General features: G+C 45.3%; 1 protein-coding gene across 1 annotated transcript in view; it reads right to left on the bottom strand.

The window, feature by feature from the left end:
- Positions 1–3,433: 3,433 nt before the first annotated feature.
- LYST (lysosomal trafficking regulator) overlaps positions 3,434–10,989 on the bottom strand; it is a 147,386-nt gene continuing 139,830 nt past the window's right edge. Inside the window, exons 51-53 of the mRNA XM_045196398.2 lie at positions 6,907–7,063; positions 6,440–6,511; positions 3,434–5,543 (exon numbers count right to left, since the gene is read on the bottom strand). Of these exons, the coding sequence (XP_045052333.2) occupies positions 5,405–5,543; positions 6,440–6,511; positions 6,907–7,063 (368 nt within the window). The 3' untranslated portion in view covers positions 3,434–5,404. The remainder of the gene's footprint in view (positions 5,544–6,439; positions 6,512–6,906; positions 7,064–10,989) is intronic.

Genomic DNA, 10,989 nt, shown 5'->3' with positions numbered 1-10,989 from the left:
TAAGACTTTATTTTGCCTTCATTGGTGAGGGATCTTCTAGCTTGACAGTGGAAGCGGTTTGAAGGCATTCATCCATCATGCCAGCAAGTGCCATGCCATGCAGGCCATAGACCTGCAGTGTGGTGTGCAGAGCATCTCTCCTTCTGTGAGGCTTCCCGTTTATCGTTGTCTTCCCAGTGTGCTCATGAGGCGACTTGGTGTGCTGTTCTTGATGTTTATTCTGTTTCTTAAGACCAGGTTAATTTACACTGGAAATGAGCCAGCTTTTGCCATAGAACAATCTTTCTTTTTTTCAAAATAGAAAGTTTTTATTTTTTTGAAGTATATTTTATTGATTATGCTCTTACAGTTGTCTCATTTTTTCCTCCCCTTTATTCCCTCTGCCCTGCACCCTGCCTCCCACCAGCATTCCCCCACCCCTCTTAGTTCATGTCCATGGGCTGTACATATAAGTTCTTTGGCTTCTCCATTTCCCATACTATTCTTACCCTCCCTCTGTCTACTTTGTACCTACTGTTTATGCTTCTTATTCCCCGTACCTTTTCCTCCATTCTCCCCTCTCCTGCTCCCTGTTGATAACCTTCCATGTGATCTCCATTTCTGTGATTTTGTTCCTGTTCTAGTTTGTTTACTTAGTTTGTTTTTGTGTTTTAGTTTCAGTTGTTGAGAGTTGTGAGTGTTGTCATTTTTACTGTTCATATTTTCAATCACCCTCTTTTTCTTACGTAAGTCCCTTTAACATTTCATATAATAAGGGCTTGGTGATGATAAACTCCTTTAATTTGACCTTATCTGGGAAGCACTTTATCTGCCCTTCCATTCTAAATAATAGCTTTGCTGGATAGAGTCATCTTGGATGTAGGTCCTTGCCTTTCATGGCTTGGAATACTTCTTTCCAGCCCCTTTTGCCTGCAAGGTTTCTTTTGAGAAATCAGCTGAGGGTCTTATGGGAACTCCTTTGTAGGTAACTGTCTCTTTTTTTCTTGCTGTTTTTAAGATTCTCTCCTCTTGGCTAATGTAATTATGATGTGCCTTGGTGTGTGCTTCCTTGGGTCCAACTTCCTTGGGACTCTCTGAGCTTCCTGGACTTCCTGGGAGTCTATTTCCTTTGCCAGATTGGGGAAGTTCTCCTTCATTATTTGTTCAAATAAGTTTTCAATTTCTTGCTCTTCTTCTCCTTCTGGCACCCTGTGATTCGAATGTTGGAATGTTTAAAGTTGTCCCAGAGGTTCCTAAGCCTCTCCTTGTGTTTTTGAATTTTTGTTTCTTTATTCTGTTCTGGTTAAATGTTTATTTCTTCCTTCTATTCCAAACTGTTGATGTGAGTCCCAGTTTCCATCCCTTCACTGTTGGTTCCCTGTACATTTTCCCTTACTGCACTTTTCATAGCCTTCACTTTTTCCTCTATTTTGTGACCATACTCAACCATTTCTGTGAGCATCCTGATTACCAGTGTTTTGCACTCTGCATCTGATAGGTTGACTATCTCTTCATTGCTTAGTTCTCTTTCTGGAGTTTTGATCTGTTCTTTCATTTGGGCCATGTTTTTTTATCTTGGCATGCGTGTTACATAGTAGGGGGTGGAGTTTTAGGTATTTGCCAGGGCGGGGCAACCCACATCACTGCACTGTGGTGCAGCATGAGAGGGAGGGGTCCGAGAGGGAACAACGCTGCTTGCTCAGCTCTGGGCCGACTTTCAGTCACTTCACCCACTACCCACAAGAAAATTGGGTCCTTCTGGCGCTGATTCCCGGGTGAGTGGATTTGTGTACATTCTAGGACCCTGTGAGTCTCTCCAACAAACTCTCCTGTGAGGCTGGGAGTCTCTCTCACCAACTTAACCTCCACAGGTTTTTTCAGCCAGACGTTTTGAGGCTTTATTTTTCTGCACCAGGACCCTGGGTTATGGGGCTCGTCTTGCTCCCCAGTTGTTCCAGTTTATCCACATGGAGATGTGGGACCCCCACCCTGCCACCTGCCACCTTGCCCGTCCTGGCCCTCCAGCTGCCACCTGGCCGTGCGTCCTCTCCACCCGGCTGCCCATCCCCGCCCCTCCTACTGGTCTGAGTTTCTTCTTTAACTCCTTGGTTGTCGAACTTCCATAGTTTGATTTTCTGGCTGCTCTGGTTATTTTTTTGTTTTTAAATTTCTTTTCCTTCTTTTGGTTTTGTGGGGACGCAAGGTGTATCTACCCACACCTCCATCTTGGCCGGAAGACAGTATTTTCTAAACTCATGTCCCATTAACTTCGTTCATGAGAAAAGAAACAGCTCAGTACTTGAGCAGGAATAATGTAGTCATCTCAAATGATCTAGTCATTTTGGCCTCAAAGGACACAATGTATTATTTAATTTCTCTCAGATAACTGAGTTACAAGCCAATGTGTCCGAAGTGTGAAGATATATATATATATATATATATATATATATATATACACATATATATATACATATATATGTCGTCGTTGTTGTTGTTCAAGTGATGTAACAAACTAAAATTACTGGCAGTTCCTTCCCTACTCAGTGTATATATATTTTGTATTGGCAAAGGTAGTTGCTTTTTATTTTTTAAGAAAGATTTCATTTATTTAGAGACAGGAGAAGGGAGGAAGAGAGGGAGAGAAACATCACCTGTACACAGCGTTATGGTTGCTTCTTGTGTGCCCCCTACTGGGGACCTGGCCCTCAACCCAGCCATGTGCCTTGACTGGGAATTGAACCTGTGACCCTTTGGTTTGCAGGGTGGCACTTAACCCACTGAGCCACACCAGCCAGAGTGGTAGTTGCTTTAAAAAAATTTTTTTTTGATTTTTAGAGAGTGAGGAGGAGCGAGAGAGAAACACTGATTTACTGTTCCACTTGTTCATGCATTCACTGGCTGACTCTTATGTGCCCCGACCAGAGATGGACCCCACAATTTGGTGTATCAGGACAATGCTCTAACAACTGAGCTGCCCGGCCAGGGACGTAGCTGCTATGTAAACTGTGCAGTTTGCCATGGGACCCTCTCGATCCTTCCTGTTCTGTTCTCTCAGCGGACCCTATACTTCACCCTCATAGCCCTTGCCACACTCTGTAACAACACTGTGTATGTTGTCACAGCAGGCCTTCCCTCAGTCTACAACCTCCAGGAGCGCAGCCAACGCCTGTTTCCTTGGCACACAGTAGGGCCCCCACACAGATCTGCGCGGGACAGGGCCGATGCCCTTCTCTTTGAAACGAGTGGTTTCACCGCGGGCCTGACCGAAGTGCCTTTAAGGGCAGTGAAGTTTGCACGTAGAATCTGTCACCAAGGCCAACACGGAGAAATGAGAGTTGCCCTTTCACAGGGACAAGCTTGCAGAGGGGGAGCGAGCCTGTGTGGGCTGTAGAAAGCCATCAATGTGAGGTCTGGCCATACGGTTCAGACCGTGCAAAGAATACGTCTTCAAGCCTATTTTTATGAAATTTATTCCCAGCCTGAAGTGGCAGTGTGTACAAAGGGAAGAGCTTGTTTGCAGACATGTTTGCAGACACGCTGGCTACCACATGCATATCAGACATGTTTGCAGACATGTTTGCAGACACGCTGGCTACCACATGCACATCAGACATGTTTGCTACATGTCTGCAGACACGTTTCTACCACATGCACATCAGACATGTTTGCTACATGTCTGCAGACACTTTTCTACCACATGCACGTCACAGGGTGTTTCAAACACATACAGAGTGAGTTTCATGCTGAATAAATAATCCCCCCAATTTCTGTTTTTACATAAAAATATAATATTGCACTCTTAACAAGACCAGTTCTTTTGCATATTTCCTCTTTAGATAAATGATGAAATTCAGCCTTAAAAAAAAAAAGACTGAGTAGCAACACTATTCTAAGGGGACTAATTTGAGGTTCTCAGTAGAAAAATGAAAGCTAGACAATAGCTGCGATTTTTTATAAACAGAGCAAATCACTTCAACGTGAGCGGGAGTAATGGCACGTCTGCGCCTGTCTGGGCCTCAGGGCTCCCAGCTGGTCCGTGTGAACGCGCCCACATCGGTGCTGACGCAGGAGCAGGCCCCACGCCACAACTGCCCGCGGCCACTTGCTGCTTCTTGTGTTGATCTTGACGCAGAGGCTTGGGAACTGCTGTTTTATACAGTTTTTAAGTAGAATGTTTCAGGAAGTCTGGAAGTTATAAAAGTAGTCCTGTAAACACCATGTGAGTCAAATTTTCGTAACAAACACGCCAGCTACTCTCAGGCAGGAACATACGTTTTCACCCCGCGGTAACATGTCACTCAGTTTATGGGACAGTGCCTTCAATAAAGCAGAGCCCGAGTGGAAATACAGCTGTGACACCACGGTCCGAGCCTTTCAGGAACTCTGCCCGATGGCGGCTGCCTTTGCTGTGGCGTATAGTTGGATGCTCCCACCGTTCCTCAAACTCTCGGGTGGTGCAGGTTAGTGGAAGAACCAGCATGCAAACCGCTTCCTAAAGGAATTATTCTGCCTCGTGTTTAAAACAAAGAAAGCGGTCACCTCTTCCCTTGGGGAAGAAACCCCTTCCTGCGCATTAGTTGAGCGGTCTCACCCAGACCCCATCACTACCACCCGTGCAGACTTCCCGCCCAGTGGAGGCTTCCACTGCACATGGCGGCGTTCTCGCTGCTCTGTGCAGGGCACAATCCAGAGGGTGAGCACGGGTTCAAATCTTAGTGACTCGACTGAGGGGAGTCAGAATCTAGTGTTGTGGACTTTAAGGGGGATGTTTATGAAGACACACAACGTGTTGAGGTCAGAGACAGCCCTGTTCTCGTTCGTGGCTGTCAAAAAACTCGGCTTCTACTTAGAGCTCAGAAGGCCACTGGTGGAACCCGCCTTGTAATGTTGAGATTCACTAGCGGTCGTTTTTAGGCTGCAGGCGCTCCGTTCAACGGGGCAGAGGCGCCTACCGAGCAGCGCACTGCTTAAACACATGATCACGTCCTGGATTCTTTATCCTTTTCTTTCCCTGTTCGGGGCAGGGAGTTATCTCGGCATAAAACTCCTTAAATATAATTTTAAGAGTATTTTATAAACAATTTGCTAAGCAATTTAAATTCCATTGGCCCTTTGGAATAATAGAAAAGGAGCGACCCTGACCTCCTCTTTAAGACACCCTTGTAGAAAAGACTCCGGGACTCTGATTTCCAGCGGCTATGAAAGACCTCGGTCCCGCGGGTCGGCGCCCGCTGTCACTAACTCAGTCCGACACCTCCTTCCGGGGCCCCGGGAGGCTGCAGGGTTTTGTGCAGATGAACAGCTTTTGTAACTATTTAGAAGGTTTGTTTGGTCATCCATTTCTTCAGGTTCAACCTCCTAAAACGGGTGAGGTGACAAGTCTAGAGTGGAGTTCAAGTGCTTGGAGAAGGCATAGCTCTCGCCTTCAGCCGGCTGCGTAGCTGCTCAGGAAGGAATAGAACATGGGCTGCTTCAGGCGCTGCTGGTCCTTCCGACACCAGGCAATCACGGTCCCTTCACTGTTCGCTGTGTACAGGTGGTGGCCGTCACAGGAAAATGTGAGGCTGTAAGAAAGGAACAAAACCCCGTTTGTACGGCATGTCTCTTAAAACTGGATCAGCCTGTTGGTGATCGGTGTGGAGAAGTCCCGATGTCTTTACTGCCGCGGAGGGACCCGGGACGTGAGTGCCTGCAGCCCCGGCATCGACTGTGATTCTCACACAGGGAATGGCTCTGCCTCCACGTTGGCGAAGCTCCTGCTAACCAGGTGGCGCGCAGCGGCATCGGCACCCCAGAGGTCAGGGCACGCCGTTCCGTCCTCTCATACTGTCCTGTTCCTTCTCATTTACCCTTTACTACTCAGCAACTGCTTGGGTACAGGAAACTTTAAAAAATGTAACAGTACTATATTTTTTCTTTATAAAAATAAATGATTACGGAGATATTTTATTTCCTCAAAAGCGAAAAGGGTAAAAACATAACAATAAGTTATTAATTTAGGTTCATTAAACTTTAAATTTAGTATTCTAGAAATAAACTTATTTTAATAAAGAAGAATTTGAATCCCTTAGGCCCACTCGAGTTTTTAAAGTCAGATTTGTTAATGGAGGAGAGAACAGCTGAGTGTTTACCGATCCTGTCGAGCACACTCCCGCGGCCGTCAATCACCATATGGTATTTTCAATAAGGAAGGGAGAAAGATGTCACTTCTACAACTGCAGGGGCCTCCCCCGGCCACCACCCCAGCGTGCCAGATGCAGTCCCTGACTCGGGTTCAAGCTCCACAAGGACAAGGACTGTGCCTCCCTTGGCCACTGGGTCCCAGACAACCTGGCGCTTGATGAGCATCGGCCCTTTCCGAGATGCTCATCATAGATTTCCTTCTGTCCGTGAGCTTTAATCTCTCTGGCAGGGACACGGTTACAAAGGATGTTGTGAAGAATGGGAGGGGACGTCTCACCTTACAATTGGCTGATTTGACTTAGGAAACGTGATTTCCCGCACAGGCTTTAGGTCCCACGTACTCCATAACCTAGAGGGAAAAAAAGTCATCTAATTACGCAAACTACATTTCCTTCGCCAGCAAACCTACACTTGCTTATTTCTTAAACGTTACCTAGAAGGAAACACAATAAGCAGTTAATACAGTTACTTCTGGGAAGTTTGCAGGGGTGGGTATGGAGTGAGAAAACCTAACTGCGTGTACTTTCGTATTGTTGACCTTCAACAGTTAACAAACAATGTAAACTTCAGATCGGCACTAAAGCCATCTCTATTAGAAGTAAAACAGGAATAACTGAAGAACCTATACTGTAAGGTGATTTTAAATTCTAATGGTCGAACAGTAACCTGCCTATATGTTAACAGCTCATTGTTGAGCCCACGTCCTCGTGAACAAAAGCACACAGAGCGCTGGGCGTGCCTCACCTCACGACCCCGTTTTCCAGGCCCCCGGCAATCACGTTGACGGAGACGCCCTCGGGCTGGTTGGAGAAGGCCACGGAGCAGATGGTCTCCCTGCAGTGCACGTGTCCCACCAGGTCCCCATTCACTGTCCACAGCCTGAGATCGCTGCCTCCGCCAGCTGAAACACCAAACCGCTGCGGTCACTAGGGGGGCATCGCCTGCCCACCACCCTGGGTTCTGAGGCCCCCTGGGGCCAAGCTGGCTTTAGTGATGATTTGACAGGCAGCTCCTGACTGCAGAAGGAGCAAGTGAAGTCACTGCACTGGAAGTCACAGGAAGCTCTGCACGTTTATCTAGACGGTGACCAGTAAAAAAATACAAATTCATCTGCCATGGAGAGCAACACAGGAAATTATTCATGAATCATGACATTTCCACACATGAGCGGTGCAATCTGAATCTGAAAGTACCCAGAAAGCTAAACAACCTCCACAAAGAGAAAATATTCTGTGAAATTATCTGTAAGAAGTGACTTGAAGGGAAAAAAAAGTTAAAAACTAATTCTTAAAAAAAAAAAAAAGAAATCTAATTCTTCAGAATGTTTCAGATTGAGTCTTATAAATCAACACCTTATTAAGCTAATTTTTGCTTCTCACAGACGCTGACTGACCGAACTTTCTATGGTTTTCCGGGGGCTTGGAGGAGGCAGTACTGCCGGCCACTCTCTGCGCACAGGCTGTGGCCCGGGGCTGCAGGACAGGGAGTCCGCCCTCCTGGGAGACGTACTCTCACGCTGAGAGAGCGGTGCGAGGCCTGAAAGAGGCTGGACGCCATGTGTTACTACCCTTAATTTTATTTCTCCATGTGAACTAACATAAAAGGAGAGAACTTATCTCTCTCCTTCATTAAGGCAATGAAAACATTTCATATGTTATAGGAAAGAGACAAATACTGGAAATACTTCTCTATTTAAAGATACACTAAGGACCTGCAAAGGTCACCAGCCAAACTGCCCAGTGGGTCGCACATCGTTCACAGCGGCCGGGAGGCGGGAGCCTCCCAAGTGTCCATCATCAGAGCGATGAATGAACAAACGCAGTCCATCCACACCAGCGACTTTCGGCCTTTGCATCTGTTGGCACACACAAACTAATTACTAAAATTCTGCTGTGCACCAAAAATATTTTTTTGCCAATCTGACAAAAATAGGTATAATTTTGATTGATGTACAAAAAAAATAAGTAATTACTTACCTTCTTGCTCCATAATGACATTAAAAAAAAAAATCAGTTGCCTATACTCGTGTATAAGGATTTCTGGTACTGAGAATTAACTAATCAGACACAACCTTATCATGTGACATAACCAATAACATACAATCTATGATATGACATATATATTTGTGACTCAAGACAGGCCATTCACACCGGGCGGGTATTGTTGTGTTGGCTGTTGTCATTCTTTTTATTTGACAACCTACAGGAAAAGAAGTCAGTGTCCCGGACTAAAAGTCAGGTATTGTATGTTTTAAAAATTCTTGTTCTTGAGGCACACCAGTAGAGAACTGCTGACCTATCCAATGGAATAATATTCAGCCATAGAAAGTAATGAAGCCCTGTCTGGTGTGGCTCATCCCACAAACCAAAAGGTTGCTGGTTCGATTCCTGGTCAGAGCACATGCCTGGGTTGTGGACCAGGTCTCCGGTTGGGGGTGTGCAAGAGGCAACACATCAGTGTTTCTCTTGCACATCAATGTTTCTGTCCCTCCTTTCCCCTTTCTCTATAAATAAACAAATAAAATCTTAAAAAAAAAAATAACGAAGCCCCGACACATGCTAGCTACAACATGGGTGGACCTTGCAAACACTGTACTAAGTAAAACAAGCCAGACATAAAAAGACAAATGTTGTGTCCTTCCACTTCTGTAAAATGTCGAGAGCAGGCAGATTCAGAGAGACAAGCCGTGGGACAGAGGTCGTCAGGAGCTGTGGGGGAGGGAGGAATGGGGAGTTACAGGGTCTCTGTTTGGGGTGACGGATGCACAACACGGTGACTGAAATGGCGCCACTGAATCGTATGCTTTCAAGTGGTTTAAATGGCAGCTTTCACGTTCACTGTATCTCAACACGCACACATGCGCGCACATACGAACATTTCAACACGCCCGATGTGCTACCCAGACTTCTGACTGTAGGACACTGATTAGGAGAGATTACCTAAGGAAAGCACCAAGGAGTAGGAGACAACAAACTCACCTTTTCCACAAGTAGACAACATTTCACGCTTTCTTTTGAATTTAATATCTGATAAAGGATAAAAAAATAAAGTAACCCTCTGCGTACTAGTGCGGTTAGAGCGCTTATTAAAGTCACTGGCTTCGTGTCCATAAACGCTGGTGTTGGGTTTGGGCCCTGTCGTCCCGGCTACGGCACGGCTAGTCCTTCAAAACGCAAGTGTGAACGTGTCCTGGCCTCTGAGCACAGGATGGAACTTAACAGGCAAAGAATCACCGCGGCAGACCACCCAGCCACTTGGGCCACACCACCATGTCACTACTCATCCGCCTACGACTGCAAATATCAAAAATACCAAGGCCCTTCCCCAGCACTAGGTCGTTTTCCTGTATAATTTAGCACATCAAGTAAAAGTCAGAAAATTAGGCTTTGCTGGAAAAACTTTATTCTTCCTATGCATCTTCTCTGAGATTCAATCAGAGAACCATCCTCTATCCCGACTCTTAGGGTATTATATTAACTTTATAACGACACTGTAACACACACTGGGCTACGAACCCTAGCTAAAAGGCTTATATTTTGATCCAGTGATAGAATGATCTAGAAAAATACAGAAACCATCTAGCATAGTACTTACATAGTTTAATAAATTTCACATCATATCACTATGAAACAACATCCCATAACAAGCACTGTGGAATTATGATCAGGAAGAATAAGCCACTGTAACTTCAGCCCCAATACAGAAGTTTTTGAGAAGACAGCATGTGTGTTTGTATGTAGATAGGTACACATACATGTATACACACAACACACACACAACATACATATACATGTTTATCTATAATTTTAATTTTACAGTTACTTGGATGGTCCTCACAAAAGGGTGAAGGCTTCTGGGAGACTAACAACTTTCTTCCCTTCTTGAACTATAGGAACAGGAGGATGAACTTGAGTCTGAGTCACCAAACATAAATTTGGCCTCTCTTTTAAAAAATCATGATCTTGTTATGCCCTCTATATACCAAATGTTCTTTATGACTTCTCCCTAATATGCACCAAAAAACCTTTAAAAAGTTGAGAAGGCCTTTTTGTTCCAATCAGAAAAAAAGTTCTACCGTTATCACACTGCGTGCTGCCTAGGGACACCCGCAAACCTGCTAGTGAGCTGGTAGCTGCAGCGAAAGTAATTTTGCTTCCTGTTCCCATATGACTAGCTGGTATAATAGCACAGAAATAAATCACTACCGGCAGCAGGAAAGTAATTAACTTTAGAGAATTCAGCTCCCTCAGGACCAGTCCTAACTTCTAAACTTCGCCAAAACAAGAAAGTAGAGACCTCTATGTAAATAATCGTTATGTCACTCCCCCAGATTTCCTCTCGGTGTGATGCACCGGGAGCTGTTGACGTCCAGGTCAAGAAGAACAATTAGCAAAGGCATCAGTCATCTGCCCGCACGCATGTTACCCAAGTCAGCTGTTTCAGATCCTGCCCCTCAGCTGTGCTGCTTAGGAAATAAAACTCTTTTTGTGACATTATTTGATGACTGGGGCTAATGGGAAAATCACATCTGAAATCTTTAAGCACAACTAAAGACATTACTTTTCTTGAATACAAGAATGAATGATGTCTGTGGTAAAAAAAAAATAATAATAATTGTTTTTTGACCTACGCTGCTGGCATAGAGCTCCTAAAACCCTGTTAACTTACTGTCTTTTGGTGCTCCTGGTTTGTGGGGGCCAGGCGGGGACTAGACACCTTCAGGGTGGGGGCTGGTCCCCAGAAAACCCAACCACGTGGTTAGAGGGTTAGGACATACAGCACCTCCCCACCTCCTGGGAGGGGCGAGGGCCTGGAGACTGAGCTCCA

This window comes from Desmodus rotundus, chromosome 10 (genome assembly GCF_022682495.2).
Source record: "Desmodus rotundus isolate HL8 chromosome 10, HLdesRot8A.1, whole genome shotgun sequence".
Taxonomy (NCBI): Eukaryota; Metazoa; Chordata; class Mammalia; order Chiroptera; family Phyllostomidae; genus Desmodus; species Desmodus rotundus.
This window is presented reverse-complemented; position numbering and strand designations above follow the sequence as displayed.